The sequence below is a fragment of the Hypomesus nipponensis genome, chromosome 23 (genome assembly GCF_054491055.1).
Source record: "Hypomesus nipponensis isolate SF chromosome 23, ASM5449105v1, whole genome shotgun sequence".
In the NCBI taxonomy this organism is placed as follows: domain Eukaryota; kingdom Metazoa; phylum Chordata; class Actinopteri; order Osmeriformes; family Osmeridae; genus Hypomesus; species Hypomesus nipponensis.
This window is the reverse complement of record NC_140383.1, coordinates 8,472,339-8,491,577: the sequence shown is the minus strand read 5'-3', so window position 1 is coordinate 8,491,577 and position 19,239 is coordinate 8,472,339. Positions and strand designations below refer to the sequence as shown.

Below are 19,239 nucleotides of genomic sequence, written 5' to 3'. Positions count from 1 at the left end.
GAATGCTATCTGGACTCCCACTGCTAGGCAGCTTTCCTGTGACCAGTGTGAACTCTATCCCAGTCCCGCAGCATCAGAGGCCTCGGCTCCACAGAGGGAACACAGGAAGTGAGAGGGGAAGTTTCTCTTGTCTGGGTTAGGATGCACGAGCGGACTCGTAGTTTGTGGTCGCAAGTTTTGGGCCCTGAGCAGGAACCTGTCACAGCTTTTACCCTTCTGTGTCTCCAATGTTGCCAGTCAGCCAGTTTGGAGTTTCAACTGTCATTAATTATCTTGAGCTTGATTAGTTAGCCCAGCTGTTCACATCTGCTTCTGCTGCTTGGTATAATTACAGCACACTGTACTCTCTCTCTCTCTCTCTCTCTTGCTCGCTCTCGCTCTCTCTCGCTCTCTCTCGCGCTCTCTCGCGCTCTCTCGCGCTCCCTCTCTGAGCTGCTTCCGTCTTTCTCGATTGCTTTCTATCTCTCTTTATCCCATTCTCTCTCTCTTTCTCTCAACACATTTTGAAAGGTTATCAGTATACCTGACCACAGTGGGGAATAGTAATAACGTAGCGGCATTAGTATTGATGAGGCACCAGGATCACAGTTATTCAGCGTGAGAAGGTCCCTCATTCTGATGCGTGTGGCTCTGGTGGGACCCACCAAGGACAAATGGCACTTAGCTGATGATGCGACTGGCTTTGTGCCTCCCCCCCCCCCCCCCGAAATATTTCACCTGGTGGAAAATAAGGCCCTCTGCTTACTCCCACCAGGCGATCTAAATAAGCTCTGGCCCAGAAAAATGTGCATGGATATTGATTTCCTGCTTCCGCGGCAAGGTTAATGAAAAGGAGTTAAGATGGAAGTGAGAGAGAGTGAGTGAGATAGAGGAAAGTGAGATGGAGAAGGAGAGAGATTGTGGTTGGAAGGGAGTGAGAATGAGGAAGAATGAGCCGGAGGGAGGGAGGGAGGGAGGGAGGGGGGGGGGGAGGGAGGGAGGGAGGGAGAGAGGTAGGTTGATAGGGGGATGAAAGAGGATGAGAGATGAAGAGCGAGATGGAGCGAGTGACATTGAGGCTCCTCCGTCGCTAGTCCTCCGCTAGCCCTTCAAGGTCCAGCACCTCCGGTCAGACCCAGCTGACTGGACACGGATCCGTGTCCCTGGGTGTCTTTAGGGACACTGCCACACCCAAGGAAACAGTCTGTGTGTGTATGTGAAGGTTTTATAGTTGACACACTTTCAATTTTACGTGTATGAACATCCCCCCCCCCCCTCTCCCTGGTGGTTTTCTTGTCTAGGGGGATGAGAGAGAAGCCTTACATATTCTTCAGATGTCCCTGAGAGATGCACATAACACCACCCGCATAACAATGGACTTAACAACACTAACAAATGCATGAGTAAACACAGGTTGTTAAAAACACATTTTTTTTGAAGACGAACAAAAAAAAAAGGCTGGAAATAATCCTTTGAGTGCCTGTCTGGCTCCGACTGTCTGATGTTTTGATTTAATGGTGCTGTAAAAGGTGAAGTGATGGAGGGGAATTAAATCCGCTCGGCAGGGTTTTTGGGTGGAGGTGATGAACGCCGGTGTTACGGGTGATTGTAATTGGGTGGACAGTGATTGGAGGGACGCCAGATCGGCTGTATGTAAACCGGGATGTTGGCGGAGCCCCCGGGCGAGCAAAGGTGGGTGTTTGCGTGTCATTAGACAACACACAGACCTCCGTGATTGGAGAGATTCTCATATAAATGCTAATAAAGCGGGGTCGTCTCGCTGAGCGCTCTCTGTCCTTTCTGCTGATTAGTTCACTCCACTCACAGCTGCAATGATCAGACCGGGATCATTCGAGAGAAACCCGGGATTAGGCCAAAGAGGAACTACGTTGTTAGTGCTCTTGTCGGTGTACCCTGAGGGTGCTGGAGTGAACGATCTGAAGTGGTGTTTTCCCTGGGCTGAAATGCATGAAGAGCAGTTTTGGATTGTGTGCCCATACAAATATCCCCCAAAATGGTCCTGAGCCCAACATCCATCACTACGATCAACTGAGTGACTTTTAATCAGAGAATCCCAAGTGTGAGTGTCTACCCAATTTTCTCTGCTAGTCTTTCTTCCACCTCGGAGGCACCTGGGGCTGCTGCTTGCGACCCTGCCCCGCTGTGCCATCTCTGCCCAGGCACTTATCTCTCTGTCACCATACGGTGGCCTGGAAGAGATCCTCTGTGACAGGACGACAGACTGTCTCGGCAAGACGCCTCTTTGTGTGTGTGTGTGTTTGTGTTTGTGTGTGTGTGTGTGCTCGCTCTTGACAGGCTGGGCGAGTCTCAGTGCGGGGCATGTCACTCTGTTTGAAATTGAACTTTTCTTGTCCTGTGTGTGTGTGTGTGTGTTGCTCCCTGCAGTAATTGGCGGTTTCTGATGATCGCCCTGGCCTACAGTGTTCCTACTGGGGTGATCGCAGGCTGGTCAGGAGTCCTGGACATGATCCTCACTCCGGCCAGAGTCAACCAGGTAATACACAGACCGACACACACATACACAGTACACGCACAGCACAAAATCAAATGGGTGCATTAAATAAACGAATCAATCAATGTTCCTTTCTCGGTTGTAAAACTTTACAAGAAGACAAATCTCCCGAGAGAGTGTTTGTGACCTAGCAGCTTCTGCCATTAAGCTACATTTGATTCACAAGCCATCCACGCTTGTCTGTTTTTCACCTCTGTAGCGAAACGACAAACTAAAAGCCTTCCTTTCAGCTGAACAAAAAGGCCTGTGATCGGCCTCATTATGGCAGAGGCAAACACACACACTATGTCATTTTTCCCGGCTGTTGACTTATAATCAAGCCACTGTTGGGAGAGGGAAAGGGAGAAATGAAAGAGGGGAAAAAGAGAGGGCGAGGGAGATAGAGACAGATATGGGATCCTTCTCTCCAAACAGTTTTCTCTCCTAACACTCTGGACCGGCTAATTGCAAAGTAGCAGGCCCTTGTGAGTACACTTTGAACCGACCCCCCCCAAAAGGCCCTAATTACAGCTGTGAGTATAAAGGGAGCCAAACCCCCCTCCACCCCATGCAAGCCCCTCCCCTCCCCTCTCAGTCTGCCTCTCTCTGATGGACCATCTCCTCTCACAGTAACTTAAGGGCTTAATCAAACATGTCATGGGAAGTTTGCAGCCTTTTATTCACATGCCCCAGAAATGTGAAGCACTCGGATACTGTGTGGGCACTTACTGCGCATCCCACTCTCCCCACTGAGATGTGCAAAGTCCTGTAGACACTTCACATCTGAGTATTAACATCAGGGAGGAGGAGAGAGAGAGGGGAGAGGCATCCTGCTCTGTTAAAAGCTAGAGATGAGAGGGTGTATTTTCAAGGTTATCTCCAGACAGGTACCAGGGTAGTCAAAGCCCTGTTGTATTCACCTCAATCGCCTCCGTCTGTCGCAACCCTAGGGTGCCGTATCAATTATTTATGTTCCTCCTCCAGTTTAATTTGTCATCAAAACGCTGTTTGTAGCTCTTCCAAGTTGTCTTTATCTAAGGACGTCTGAAAGATGGATGTCTAAACTTTCTTTCAACAGTGTTCCCAAGGCAGGCCCAAACTTTAGTTGTGCTACGGATTTGAGCTGTAAAGGACAGATTACGGTTGAGATGAAAGTTTATGAAACTCCTTGTGGACAAGAAGTCACCCAAAACAGCCGTGACGTCCTAAATGTAAACAAACTAGCACAATGCGTCGTTGCCATGGAGATGAATGCATCCATGGCCGCACCATGGATGCATTCAATCCCTGTTTCATTATATCATGTTCAATGTGGCCTCAGACCTTTGGACCCTACTGTGTATATGTAAAAACATACAGGGTACAATATAAGCCATGGATGTGGTTGAGACGTGTCTGTAGGAGTGCAAAGCGTCAGCGTGGAAGATGTCCTGCCTTGATTTCTTGTTGCATCCCGAAGCCTCTGTCATTTTCTTACCCCAGCTAGCTTGCCTTCTCCCAATCAACGTGTTCTGCTTGCTCCCTCCTCCTCCTCCTCCTCTTCCTCCTCCTCCTCTTCCTCCTCGTCCTCCTCCTCCTCCGTGTTGTGTGGCGATCGATAGCGAGGCCTGCCTCCAGGCCCCCACCTCCTTCCCCTCCCCTGCCTTTCTATCAGCCCCCCCAGTAGCGCTCCGCTCAAATGCCACCTGCCAATCTCCCTCCTGCCATGTCGCCCGGGCCTTGGCCGGAGCTCTGCGCCCGCCTCGCGCCCCAACTTCACATTATCAACCTCTGTACTGCGCGTCCGACGCTGTTTTCAATCAACAGAGTGCTCAGAACAGTATCTCTCCCCCCCCCTTCTTCGGTGCACAATTTCCATGTCCTCTCTCTCTCTCTGTCTCTCTCTCTGTCTCTCTGTCTCCTCTCTCTCTCTCTCTCTCTCTCTCTCTCTCCCTCTTCCCCCCCCCCCCATCCCTCCCACAGCGCCTCAGGGAGAGAAGCTGTCGGTGGTCGTTTCTGGTGTTGCTGGTCGGCTGTTAAGTGGCGGGGGCCCCTGATGACAGCCGCAGACTGGCCTGCCAGGCCAGCTTCCTGATGAGTAGTGGCCGTGCGGGGGGGGGGCTGCGAGGTGACCTCTCCTCCCCCTGGCAGGATGCTTTCCGGCCTGCCTTCTGCGGCATGGGCCTCCCATAAATAAGAGACAAGTATGGCCGCGCTGACAAGAACAGGAGCAGAGAGCAGGCGATGGCGATTCGTCACGGGAGAGTGTTTTCTGACTGTAGAGCGGTGGCGTTGCCAAGGGCAGGGACTGGAGAGAGGATGGATCGAGGGGTTAGGACCGGGGTTGAAACCGATCCTGGGGATTTGGGCAGGGATGTGGCGGGGACTGACTGGTCTAAGGCTGAGCATGGGTCCAGGAATGGGCCTGGGTGCTGGGACCGGCTGGCACTTCTGGGAGTGACTGATGTCCCGTGCCTCTGTGGGGAAACTGAGGCTCACTTCCAGCTCCAGACGAGACAGTGGGATTAAGCACGTAGCTCCATGACGCCATGATTAGCGATGCTGTGGAGCTGGGTCCCATGCTGTGTTAATCAGTCATATGTAATTGCTTGGCTAATGGAGAGTGGCCATTAAGAATGCAAAGAGCTAGAAGGTTGCTACTTGAGAGAGAGTGGCCTTCTGATTTTTCTGATTACAGAGACGTTTTTTTTTATTACGGAGAGGGGTTTGTGTACCGAAAAGTCATTTGTGAACTTTAAACCTTTTTCTTTTTTTTGTTCACTTGAAAATATCAATGAAGGTTAGGTCCCTATGTGGTAACTGTTCTTGTTCTGGAATTTTCATTCACAAAATGTCAGCTGTGATTATTGGTTTTAAAATAAAGACAAGTGAATTTAGGAAACAAATTATTCATGGTGCCTGAAGCTCTTGTTGTGTCTTTAGAACAACAAGACGGTTTGTCTGTTTAGCAGTGTAGCTAAACGCCAAGGATGATTCAACCCAACACCCCGAGAACTCCAAACCAAAACAACCTCTTCCTGAAATCAAAATAACTGCAACAGTTTTGCGTCACTTAATTGGCGCGAACGTCGGCCTTAAAAATGTGTCGCCTTCAATGACGTGGCTGCTGTCAGAAAAAAAGGTCTGGCGAGTTCCACGCGGCGTCGCGCTTGAGATTCGGGCCAGGTGTTGTTTAGTTTCGGTCGTCGTAGGTTGATCTGAGTTATGGCGTCAGCAGATTGACGATGACGGCACACCTTCATTGGCACTCAGAGAGACGTTCCCTCCCTGGTCTCAGCCCGTGATCGGTGGGGTGCTTTATATCCCCGCATCCCGGAGGGATGGGGTTGGAGGGGAGGGGTGACACATAGAGCTGCTACTGCCAGGCTGTTCCTATGCTGATGCCACTCTAGACCCTGGTCATGACTCCTATCCCCCCATCTGTCAGGCTCCACGCGTGTGTGTGGGTTTGGGTGTGTGTGTGTGTGGGTTTGTGTGTGTAGGTTTGGGTGTGTGTGTGGGTTTGTGTGTGTGTGTGTGTGGGTTTGGGTGTGTGGGTTTGGGGGTGTGTGTGTGTGGGCGCCTGTGATAAATCGTCGCATTTACTCCCCGTCGACACACACGTCCACATCCTCGTCTGTGCCCGTGTGCTAAACCCACACACACAGAGACGGACAAAACATGTCTGCGGCCACACACACACACACACACCAGCCAGTTCCATTGTCTCACACCACCAACTGAATTCTGCCCTACAATTTACCGTCTTGTTGATTGACAGGTTTCGCCAGACTTCAGACACTCACTGCCTGCTCCGAACCGTGTACGGAATACTGAACCAAGAATCATTCTTTCTCTGTCTTCTCTCTCTTTCTCTCACCCTCACAACCCCCCTCTCCCCTCCTGTCTCTGCCTCTCAGGTGGATGCTGGTTGGATTGGGTTCTGGTCCACGCTCGGCGGCTGTGTGTTTGGAGTTGCCGTGGCCAGGTAAACAACACGAAACTACGTCTGTGTTCCTCCGTCTTGTGACTGACTCCTCCAGGCTATAGCGACGTGCCAGTTCTCTGGCTGTGCCTGTTTCCCAAGGACAATCCCCGGTGCTTAGTGAGATGCCAACTTCCTCTCCTTCTCAGAGGCCCGTTGACGGCCAAAACACAACGACGCTGTCGTCTCTCCATAACGTCTTTTGTTTCCGCGGGCTACAGTTCCATTCTCAGGGATCTATGAGACACAGAATTTAACACTCTTGAGACTATTTCCGTGTTGTTTGCTCTCCATTTACTCCCAGCACTCTGGACGCCAGGTTGAGGGAGCTATGCTAGCCAGCGCCTTCGCCCTGTACGAGGGGCTCTGTGTCGGGCCTTCCCAGACAGAACCAGGCTCCAGGACGGCCAGGCCGGACACACTAAGAACCACCGCTGTCCAGCAGAGTCCAGTGGAGTGGAAGAGTCTGTCACTTTAATGGTCTCCTTCATAAATTACTGTTAAGCGGGCTCCTTAGGCTTGGTCGGCCGTCAAATTAGGTGTAGCTTTTACTGTGAAACTCTGCAGTCTCGTCCTATGTTTTTTGATTAAATATGCATGGAATAATATGCCGTCTGTGCCTTGGGTAATAGCTTTGGCCTGGCCTTCGTGGTCTTGGCCAAAAAGATTAGCAACTCGAAAACAGGTGCTACGCATGTCTTGTAATAAACAGCCCCGATCACACTTTGTATAGCCCTACCCCGACCTAGTGATATTAATACTGGAAAAATACAACCCTTGGAATTGTTTAAAGGACGGCAGAACCGAGTTCTTTTCCCCTGTGGAGTGGGCAGGGGTGGTGGGGGTGGGGCAGGTGACTGAAATCCCTTACCTCATCTCCTCTCTGCTAATTTATTAAATTTGTTGTTGTGATGGAATGAGGCAGGGGGAGAGAGGGAAAGAGGGAGGAGAGTGAATGCTAATGCAGTGCTCCGTCGGCCCTGTTGATGGATAGACAGTGTTGCCGCGGGGACCAAACTGTGGAGTCTGCAGAAAGCAGGAATTAGTGGCGTGCCGACGGATATATGTTTATCTCCAGGCCCAATCAGCACTTCCAGCCACAGTCCCAATGTTTCCAAAAGTTGTAATTAGGAGAATGAGTCCATAACTCTCCACTGTTGATCAATGAGGCAGTTCTCTGTATAGGCTGCCGGCGTTTGGAAGCAGATACCTAGACTAATGGGTTGTTTACTGTAACCCCAGGGCTGGTGGGGAGTTAGCCAGCAAACTTTGCCCCCGGCGGAGGGCCCTCTCCCCAGCGGAGCTCCAACAGGGAGGCTAACCAACATTAGGCTAACCAACATCATTAGTTCTGATTAGCTCTCTTGTGTGGCTGTTAGGGGCTGGCAGTGACCTGCTTGGGCTGGTTTGATGGGTGGTGATGATGTGTTGGGGATTCAACAGAGGCCCTGGCTCCTCTTTTGTTACCCTCCCTCCCTCCCTCCCTCCCTCCCTCCCTCCCTCCCTCCCTCCCTCCCTCCCTCCCTCCCTCCCTCCCTCCCTCCCTCCCTCCCTCCCTCCCTCCCTCCCTCCCTCCCTCCCTCCCTCCCTCCCTCCCTCCCTCCCTCCCTCCCTCCCTCCCTCCCTCCCTCCCTCCCTCCCTCCCTACCTACCTACCTACCTCCAGGCTGCATTGTGATGCCATTATGGCTAATCTTCCAGGTGATGTGTTAATGAGCTTGTCTGTGAAGCCCTCCCTGTCTCTGCCCCTAAGTCTTATGACACACCGCCCCCCCCCCCCCCACTACCCAGGCAAAGGCTGAGTCTCAGCACAGCTTGCCCCATACACATAAAAATGGCTTCTATTAAAATATGTTTGTGCTGTAGGTGGTGTTGTGGCACCTCTTTAAGTGGTTTAAACTCCTGGAGGGACATTTCACACAGCACTTGTCCTTGCCAAAACACTGGCTGCCATATATATGTTTTTTTGGCGGGGGACGGGACGCGTCGATCGATGGAATGGAGGAGAGCTCGTCCCTGTGGGGTCAGTTTGCGGCAGGCGTTCCCTAGGTGGGGCGTGTGTCGTGGACGCCTGACAAACGACACAGCAGCTTTTAATTGTGCCCAGCAGGCTGAGCTTCAGGGAGGCTGACGGGCCAGGCTAGAGCAGAGAACAGTCTAGAAGTACTGCTCGTTATCCTTCCGTCACTCGGAGGTGAGAGGTGGGTCAGGTGGGTTTGTGAATGTTCAACGTGTAATTGGACGTTTATCTATCTATGTTCATATCTATTTATTGTCTGTGTAAGAGAGGCATGGTTTTAGCCCCTCCCATAGACAGGAAATAAATGAATGAATTCAATAGAGCAAATGAAAATATTGCTGTGACGTAATTCAGTCATGGCCTAATTTGTTTTGGCAATCAAGACCTGGTTCTGGGATATCATTAGTGCTATTATCCTGACAACTTCAGTAATTCTGCACATGGCTTAATGGAGACCCCATGATGATCAGATCTGATTGAAGGACTTAAATGAACCCTGTGCAGTCATGCAGAGGACAATGCACATAATCAAATCTGATGCTGCAAGATTTAAGCGTTACCATCTCGGTGCCTAATAAATCTGACACAGGCATAAATGATAGGCTTTTAATTCAGACATTACCTCACAACAACAACCCTGTCATGTGAGTCGGGTATAACAAAGGCTTGAATCATGCCTCCGAAGACTCACCAGCAGATTTATGGGATCTGCAGGTTTCACTGTGAAAGCGATATCCAGGCCCGGTGCTAACTCACTATTTCTTCCCCTAATACGTCCGCGGTCGTGACACAGCTGGTAATGTAGAGCTCTGTAGGGAATTGTACTGGTGGAGGAGAGGGAGTAAGCCATGGTCATCTACCCAGAGAGAGTAGGTATTGGCTGGGTAAAGCGGCTGGGTGCAGTACCTGGCACATGGAGGGGCTGGGGCTGTAGAGGGGTGCCAGTGGCAGATGGTGGGGTTCTAAGGGGATTTGGCTGAGGAGAGAGAGAGAGCAGACTGGGGTGGCTACCGGAGCTTGGCCGCCCACTGCCAAAACAGCCACCTCCACTGAAAACGACTGAAATTGATCCCTGTAAGCACGTTGTTCTGACCAGATATCAGCGTGTGACTCAGAATCACTTTCTGACAGACTTGGTTGACTAACAGAAGTTGACTGCAAAAGTTGCCTTAGTAAAGCAGACCTCAGGCTGTCCATTTATGCATATGAGGTGTAGCATATGTGTGTAGTGTAAAAGTTGTACAGATCCTGGATCATCTTATCATGTAGCCCAAAACTGACAGATAACTGCTTATCTTGACCTATCTCCATCTAAAAATACCTTCTCTTAACAGCTTCTCGTTAGTTGTGATGCGTCGCCCTCTGCTACCCTTACAGTGTTGCTGAACTCTGTGGAAACAGTCAAACTAATTAAACATCTCCCCCGGGAAGCTTTTTTGCAAATAGTTTACTGTCGGGTTGAACTCACTCTCTTCCAAGCATGTTGTCAGAGAAGAGCACAACAAAAGCAATTAGTGTCTCTTGGCAAAGAGCTTGTGCTTGCAGGGCGTACAGGAGAACCCACCCAGAGGATGTCTGTAAACTCAGTGAGGGGTGATGGTTCAGTATGGGCTGATGGGAACACCAAACCACCATGGGGCTTCAGATCAGCTGGGGAGCTTGTCTACACCAATAGAGTCATACACGCATCAGGTTTATTGCCGCTTTGCTGGCAAGCCGAATGGAATGGACTCATCTCGAGGTGTCTGTCTGAAGACAACAGCCTGATCCCATCGGGGAACCAGAAACAGCCCAGTGCACACCGCCTGCTGTAGCTGCCTCTTCTAACCGCATCCCGGACCTTAGCCTGGGTTTTATTTTAATTTTACTTTTGACACTGCACACAGTCTCCTCATCTATATTTAACTTTCTGGTTTGCTGACACTTCAGTTAGACTTTTTTGGGGGGGGCGGGGGGGCCTCTAGCCAATTCCCTGTACCCCATGCCCTCCTCTGCTGTTATCTGGTCTTTGGTTCTCCGAGCTAACGCTTTGGTACTGCCCCTCCCCCTGTCTGTGTGCTGCCTGTGGCCCAGGTTTGCAGACTCCATCCGGGGCATGCTGAAGCTGATCCTGGTCCTGACGATGGCTGGAGCCTCCTTGTCCGCCACCTGGTTCACCCTCACCTGCTGGACCAGACTCACCCACCTCCCCTCCACCGCAGGTAAGCCTGCAGCACACCTCCTCCTCCCTCCCCCCCAGAGGGAAGGGCATGTCCTGGGGACTCTTCAGTTGCTGAACAGGAGGCAATATGGATACATGGCAAATTATCAATGGTTTTCTTGTCATTGGACTGTCCATTCACAGCGAGGGGTAAGGTGCACTGTCGACGCAGACTTTTCCTGTTTGATTAAAAAAGGAATCGCCGGGAAGCACAGAAACTGCCTCGCAACCAAACCAACATTTGTGCTTCGACCAAACCAACCAACATATGTGCTCCATATCCACCAGCTCTATCATTCTCATCCATCATCATTATCACCCACGCTGGCACCAGGCGACATCAATCTATCCTCTGCCAGATGCTGGCGCACTCTGCCAGTGCAGCCCCAGCATCGGCCAGCCACCTGGCAGACACGAGCGTGGCATGTGTGCTTCCTGTGGCTGCCTCTGCCAAGTGCACTGCCTCGCCACCTTCTTATCCCAAATGAGATTTTCCTCAACATGTTGCACTGGTTATGTCCCGATTAGTAGATCTTCTACATGTGCAGTCCATTTGAGGTCTGTGATTAAATGGAGGCTGGTCTGTCAACACACGTTTTGTTATGAGTCGTAGCACCTCCTCTTCGGAGACCTCCTGCTGATGGGAGATGTAGTCGGATGGCGTTTGGTAGTTGTTGTAATTGGAGGAAAGCCGGGGGCGGGACAGGGGAGAGCGCCTGATGTCAGTCTTTAGAGGGGGGGGGGGGGGGGGTGCGGGGGCAGACGAAAGAAAAGCTTCGACGACGGCCTCCGTCTCCGCAGCCAATCAGAACGCAGGCAGGCAGGAACACAGTTAAGCAGCCGGCCAAGCAGTCAATAAGCCGGCCAGTGAGTCCTCCGGGGCTGTGTGATTTACGAAGGGGCTGCCTAATGGGAAGTTGATTTGGCCCAATCTGGGGTGATAAAGAAGACTGAGAGAACCGTGCTGCTCTGCGGTAACTGCTCCATCCTCTCCACCGCCGCCCACCACCGCCGCAACAGAGTCCCCGTCGACCTCAGGCTGTGGCCAAGACACGCACACACCACGCAGACTCAAACACGCACGCACATGCATTCACAAGCACTCACGCTAACGGCCAAATAAGGCATCAAATGGTGACGACTGACTTTGTCGTCGAAAACGGAATCAGATGGTCCCTCGAGAGGAACTGGCGGAGGTTATTCTTAGAAACGGCGCGGGGAAGCAAACCCAGCAGGTTCCTTCTGCTCTGCATCCACCACCTACTGTCTGACCCACATTGTCTGACCTCTGTAGATCCTGTTTAGCATACTGGTCTCATGCTAATGTTTTGAGACTCGTCTGATGAAAACCGGCATCTGAAATCGCATGAGTTGCATGTGGCGTTTACTACAAATCCAACTTTCTGGGTTGTGCGGTGGTTTCTTGCGTGTTTTTAACTTTGTTCTTTCTCCTGTACCTCTGTCTCTCTCTCTCTCTCTCTCTCTCTCTCTCTCTCTCTCTCTCTCTCTCTCTCTCCCAGCCACGCTCTACACCTCCTGCATCCTGGTGGGCATCTTCATCAACAGCAGTGTGCCCATCTTCTTCGAGCTCTTCATCGAGACTGTGTACCCGGTGCCCGAGGGCATCACCTGTGGAGTGGTGACCTTCCTCGGCAACCTGGTCACTGGTCTGCTCCTCTTCTTCCTCACGTTCTACTGCACAGGTACGCTGGGCTGGGCTGGGCTAGGCAGAGTTGATCATGTCTTGAAAGTTGAGATGAGCAATGTGGGAACTTCTTTGATTGTAAATGTACCCATGGTTTCATCTTTCACTCTCCGGGCTAGTGGAGCCCAATAGAGAAACGGCGTCCACACAGCAGGGTGGGACGCCTATCTCTGTCTTCCCTGCGTGGTTGGAAGCCAGAGACTTGGGAGCCCATCCGAGCACAGCTATCACGGCTGCGTTAGAATATTCCTGTTAGCGTAGCCCGGCGTGGCTTCAGTCTGTTTGCCCAGCCTCACACCTCCTCTATTGACCTTCACTCTCAGGCCAGGCACATCACAAAGCCAAGCAGTGTGAAGGGGGGAACCATGCTTGTGTAGGTTTCTCCCCAAATCCTCCCTCTCTTTAGCATCCTCGGTAAATAAGAGATAGGAATGTACAGATATGCTACCGCTCGTTGACATTCATGAGCTCCTTCTTGCCTGCCACCGGGGCCAGGAAAGTTGAACTGACTGCTGCTCCAATGATAACTGTTTGGGAGTCAGGGGGCTGAGCGGTTAGGGAATCGGGCTAGTAATCTGAAGGTCGCCAGTTTGATTCCCGGCTGTGCCAAATTACGTTGTGTCCTTGGGCAAGGCACTTCACCCTACTTGCCTCGGGGGAATGTCCCTGTACTTACTGTAAGTCGCTCTGGATAAGAGCGTCTGCTAAATGACTAAATGTAAATGTGTGGGTTCTAGAACAATAACTGGAATAACACAGGTCCTGAGTGGGATGGGAGACAGGGTGGGAGTGAACATGGGAGTCAGGATGGACAGGGATGGGTGGATCATTTCCGATTAGACTGATTAGCCACCAGCCCCGATGCTTCGTGTCCACTAACCAACAGACAGTCAGGCACCGACAAGTCCTCACCCAACCTGGACAGCTGGCAGCAGGCAGGTGCTGATGAATATGGATGGTCGTCATAGGGACCTTGAACGTGTGAAACTGCCGTCCTAATCACTCGTGATATGTGTTGAGTTTTCCCAGCCTTGAGCCTGTCAGTGATTAATCATAAATGACTCTGTAGTCGTAGACAGGCAGGAGATCCAGGTAGAACAGACAGACAGGTAAGCTCTACGACTGTCAGGACAGAAAGATGTTCAACAGAATGAGATGTTGGAGGAGTGGATAAGTGGCTGCTGACATAGATTGTGGAAATGCTCTCCCTCTCTCTCTCTCTCTCTCTCTCTCTCTCTCTCTCTCTCTCTCTCTCTCTCTCTCTCTCTCTCTCTCTCTCTCTCTCTCCCCCTCTCTCCCTCTCTCTCTATCTCTCTCTCACTCTCTCTCTCTCTCTCTCTCTCACTCTCTCTCTCTCTCTTTCCCTCCCCCCACCTCGCTCTCTCTCTTTCTCTCATCCTCTCTCTTTTGTCTTGTTCCACAAGGATCTGACATGATAGGCTGTATGGTAGAGGAGCAGTACAATTGTTTTCCCCCAATTCATCCCTATCATCAACATTTCTATAGAGGACAGATATGTGGACTTGAAAGCTGACAGATTCTATTCAAGCCCTCCCTTTTCAAACCCTCATCCTCCCACATCCAAAATTGACAATCCCGGTCTCAAACATTTCTTTCTCTGGTTATGGTCGATTTTGAAGTTCCGATTGGCCACATGCTGCTAAGTTCATTCGGAGCCGTGCACGCGTCCTTCTTCTAGGTGCGGCGTTCACAAATGAAGAAAGAAAAGATGTCTTGTCAATTTAAATGTTTGCTCTCTGTCTGGATCACAGCTGACAGGTTCCCAGCAGGTAGTTAAGAAGCGGCAGTGTCATTCAATGCCACGGCTGACTGAACACCAGAGAGACTGCAGACCCAGCCTGGCTGCAAACGTGTCAAGCTTTTTGCTTCTCCACACTCCCTCTGCTCTGTTGAGGTGATTGAACACAGGGAGGTGGGGGAGCCTTAGAAACAAGGAAAAGAGCAGCAGAGTTGTCGACTGCGTCAGAGTAACGCTCCTGGCTACTAGGGAGGAGGATGAGGAGGAGGATGAAGAAGAGGATGAGGAATTGGTAGAGGGGAGGAGGAGGGAGGAGGTGGGTGGGGGACGGGAGGAAGATGAGGGTGAGGGGGAGTATCGGTTGAGAAAAAGGGATTAGGGAAGAGGACGAGAGAGTGGGTGAGGGGTGAGAGCGAGAGGAGGGAGCAGGGGGGGGCGGGGTGTTATGGGGGTAAGAGAGGGGTGAATAGGGGGTGGACGAGGAAGAGGGCATGGGTGAGGAAGGAGGAAGAGGCGACGGAGGACAGGCTGTCATCCTCATGTCATCTCGTGGAAGCCCAAATATGGAAGTAATGCACCAGGTTGAAATAATTGGCTCCCTTCTGTTCCCTGGTTCACTTTGTTTTTTGTTTTTGGGGGGGTGGGTTTCTCGTCAACGCAACGCACGCTCGTCAAACTCAGAGAAGGTGCTGCAAGTGTGACTGACTTGTCAAGTGAGATCTTTGGTGAACGACGTGGGGGTGTCAGTCAGCCCTCGCTGCAGCAAGAATCTTCTGTTCCCCAGACGGAGGGAATAAGACTCTCTGTTTAGCATTTTTATTTTGGGGGAACCTTTTATGAGTTATGAGAGAGGTGCACAGTTGACATTACAATCAAGAACAGTCCATTAGAGATACACGCACGCACACAGTCATCTTGAATAATGAAGGAGACTCCTGTTCTCACCATCTCACTCCATCAACAGGAAAGTCTCGCATGCATGGCAAATAGGATGTAGTTATCTTCATTTTTGTTCCTCGTGGTGATTTATGGTCTTGCTGCTCAGTGTGAGCTTGGTTCTGTCTCTTTTGGCCTCTGGTACTCAGGACAAAGCTGGCACTGAAGGGGGGGGGGGGGGGCTGTAATGAATTTGTCATTACAGCCCTCCTTTGACTTAGATTCAGAGGAAATAAAGCCCAGCCAAAAAGCGGAGCCAGACACAGCACACCTGACCAAAAGGGCACACGGGCGGCTCGACGTTTAACCGTGTTGCCTCTAACGCCAAAGACGGAGATGCTAATCAGAAAGGATGTGAGCGCACGAGCGTGTCTTCTCTGGCTGACAGCTAGCGAGCTCTCGTTGCTGTGCCACAGCCCCCGAGTCTGAATACTTGTTGCTTGTAACTGTCCACCGAGGCTTTCGTTTGTCACATACATGCTGTGTAGACGGACAGGGTGAGATCTTCTTCTTTGGTGTCCTTCTGTCGGATCAGATGTGCGGGTTGAGGCCCCACCACTGACCCCTGGAGAGGGCTGGACGACAGCCGAGCCGCCTGTTATTCTTTCTTTTCTTTTTTTTGTTATCAAAGTGCTTGATTAGATTTCCTGAGAGGTCCTGTGGGCCCACATTAGCATTCACTGGACGCCACTGGCCTGTTCGGTCTCCCTCATACACACACGCGTACACACACGCGCACGTTGTTCTGCAGTGCAAGAGCGGTCAGATAAACAGCAGTCCATTAACCTGCCTCAGCACCGGCCCAGCCGCTGTCCAGCACATTCACACCTGATTAATGAGACTGCCTCTCACCGCAGCGTCCTCTCCCTCTCTCGCTCACCTTTCACCCCCCTCTCTCCCATCTCTCTCCCTTTTGACTTTTTCCCCAATGATGTTATCTCCTCGCCCCCTTTCGTCCCTCCTTCCACCCTGCTCCATCCCTCTCTTCTCACTCACCCCCCGTCGGGCACTTCCATCACCCCTTCCCATCATCCCCTTCACCTCCGTCTGCGCCCCCTCAGACGAAGGTTCTCCGTGTGTTGGAGCTCACTCCCAGAGCTGTGCCCAACAGCCGTATCAAATCGTGTTCCCCAACCAGGCCAAACAGCTGACCCTGCCCGGGTGCACCAGTCCCTCATTGATTCGGAGCTCACTTCAGGGGGCAATTGATCAGTGGCATGATGGGAGCCCGCCTGCTGAAATGGAACTGCCCCGGTCTCTGAATTAAGATGCATGTGTCGCGGAGTCCCTGGGCTCTGCGTGCTATGACCTGATTCTCTATATTTAGTCTGGCCTGTTATCAGGGCCAGGGCAGCTGCTGGGGGGTGCCATATCTGCCTCCTCCGCTGGATATGTTTACTGGTGCCGGGCTACAGCTCCACTCCATGTCTCCCTCCCACTCCATACACACACACACACACCTACACAACGTTTGGAGAGCATTTATCGTTAGATGTTCGTCTCTTTGAAATGGGTGCTGTCGGTGATGTGCCTGCGATCGATGGGGCATCGTGTTTGTGTGCGCGTTCCGTGTCGTGCGTGTCTTGGGCGTAGCGCGTGCTCGCTTTGACATTAAAGTGGAGATTCTAAACTCGAGCCAGGGGGGGACCGTTAGCGGGACACAAAGTGAGGAAGAGTGACCGTAAATCCGCTCTCCTGTCCGTTCAAGGGCAGCTCGGCATCGGGAAGAGATAGACGGCTCTGTGTTTGTGTTTGTCTTAATGGTGTCTTCCCCTCTTCTCTCTCTTCAGAGCTGTCGTGGCTGAACTGGTGTCTCACGGGCTCCTGCGTCTTCAGCCTGGTGCTGATTCTCTTCTTCAGGGAGTCCTACGACCGCCTCTACCTGGACGTCTTCGTCTCAGTCTGACGTCGACCCAAGAAGATGTTCCAGTCTTCAAAAACATTGCACAAAGGAGGTGGTGGAGACAAAAGTGGCAAGATAGGAAGGCCAGCCTGTCTTTGCTCCATTCGGTTTTTATTTGAAAGTATTGTGTAGCTATGTGTGTGTATGTGACTACGACGATGGTTAGGCGTTGTACACTTCGTCGTGCAAGAGTCGAGCAGAAGAGCTTAGACGTCGGTCACGTCAATGTCAACTCTTCGTGATTGGAGGGTTGCCGGACTCTCCTTCTGAGTATTGTATTGTCTTTTCATAACGCGAACAACATTTATGCAGCCGTCGTTTTTGTTTTTTTTACCCGATCTTGACATGAGGGAGTTGTTTACAAATGATCTTGTGATAACGTCTAATGTTCTCATCGGCGTCCTGACGGCTGACGTCCGTGCTCCTCAGAGGCGGGGTGAAGTCGCTCCGCAGACCCTCTCGGAGGTGTAGCTGCTCTCTCTTTCACCGTTAGGGTTCAGACGAGCGCTGGACTGCTGATTCTGGATCAGCGTCAAACCTGGACCCTCCAAACAAGGAAGTAGGCGGTGATAGTACTTCGGTAGCCAATCAGCAGCCCTTTTTGTGCTGTTGAGAGATATAAAGGGACCTCATAGCGTTTTTAGTGTCACTAGTAACTATAGGTTTGTGAATAGCAGGTGGGGACAGCGGGAGGGTGGGGGTGGTGTGGGTGCTTACTGTGAATAGGTGACCTTTAATATTGCCTGTTGTTTAATGGCATGTGGTCTCCTGCATTTTTATCCCCCCTCCCATCAAAACTGATTATGCAAGACCGATAACCACTCCCCCAGCCTTTATGTCTTCTTCTCTCCCATGGGATTAAACTGATAGGATGCCAAGCTGGTGCTTGTCTGTGTCCAGGCCTGTTATTGGATAGGCCTAGTCAAATGTGATCATCTAATGTCGGCTTGCAGAGTTCTCCTCTGTGTGGGGAGTCTCTACGAACCAGATCTCATAGAGCAAAGAGATTTGCTTTCGTTTTTTTTTTATTACTAGCTGTTGATAATGAGGGAGTAGCAGAGGTTTTCCTGAGTCGTGACATCTTTTGACGTCTCGGTTTGAAGAGCGCAAACTGACATTTTACATGTTCTCCAAGTGCTCCTTTTTTGTCGTCGCTTATTATAATAAGGATAATAAGGATATTTATATTGAGATGCAGGAGATGGAACATTCAGCTTTTCACCGTTTCTAATATGACGTTTTTCATCTGGTAGACGTGTTGGTTCTTAAATATATTTATTGAAGGGATCAGAAAACACTAACGCAGGCCACGCTGGGGCCGAACACAGACACTCGGAAGAAGACTGCTGTCGTACTAATGCCATCTACTCTATGGACATGGAGTTGGCCATGGAGAAGGCAAAAGGCTATTCGGCCTGTAATGCACATCATTCACCAGCAGGGAGCGCTGTGCTTAACGCGCGGCCACTTTGAAGGCCAAGCATGGAGTTGGGAAGAAGCAGTCAAGCGGGGGTTTGGAGGAGGTGGAATACAGTTGGAACAGCTTAAGAGTGACGAAACACACGCACACCCACACATACCTGTCACTCATCTGAGACTCCTCATGTACAGACTCGACACCCGAGTGACGTACGTGTTGACTCACTGTGGCTCCATCACTCAGCTGTGCCTCAGCACAGGACTGTGGGGCACGTGGGGAATTGTTTTCCTGTGGAAATACTGCGTCGAATGTTGTTATCCTCGTCTCCCTTCCCTCTGGTTTTAATTGTGCACCCCTGTACAGAAAAGGGTTCTTTTAACTTTGTGACATGTTGCCTTAATAACTCTAATGACCTGATCATCAGCCCAGTTTACACTGTGACAATGTAATTTCCGTGTGTGTTAGTGTGTTTGATTCCAACGGGCTTGTTCTGTGCACACATTTGTGTAATATGTTTCTAATCAGTCTTTCTTGGGTTTGGGGGGTATATATACTTGCTCTGTGGACAGGAATTTGTCAAGTCAAACTTCATTTTCAGCACCTTATTAAAGATATAAACATTTGCTACCGCTTGTCGTCTCGTCGAACCAACGCTACAAGGTATTTTCTAGGAAGAAGAATATATCGCTTTTTCTCCCAGAGTAGAGTGCTATTGGCAGCACAATTACATTCTTACATCATTCCTAGAACGGATCAGCACTCCCACATAGTCCACTTTCTCCTCTGCTTCTCTTCCAGCTGTCACATTTCCCCATTTTCTGTTCCGTGAAACAAATCAAAG

General features: G+C 50.9%; 1 protein-coding gene across 1 annotated transcript in view; it reads left to right on the top strand.

Annotated features, from left to right (window-relative positions):
- slc49a4 (solute carrier family 49 member 4) overlaps positions 1-19,021 on the top strand; it is a 29,361-nt gene extending 10,340 nt beyond the window's left edge. Inside the window, exons 5-9 of the mRNA XM_084689467.1 lie at positions 2,386-2,494; positions 6,391-6,458; positions 10,549-10,676; positions 12,196-12,378; positions 16,866-19,021. Of these exons, the coding sequence (XP_084545593.1) occupies positions 2,386-2,494; positions 6,391-6,458; positions 10,549-10,676; positions 12,196-12,378; positions 16,866-16,981 (604 nt within the window). The 3' untranslated portion in view covers positions 16,982-19,021. The remainder of the gene's footprint in view (positions 1-2,385; positions 2,495-6,390; positions 6,459-10,548; positions 10,677-12,195; positions 12,379-16,865) is intronic.
- The last annotated feature ends 218 nt before the right edge of the window (positions 19,022-19,239 follow it).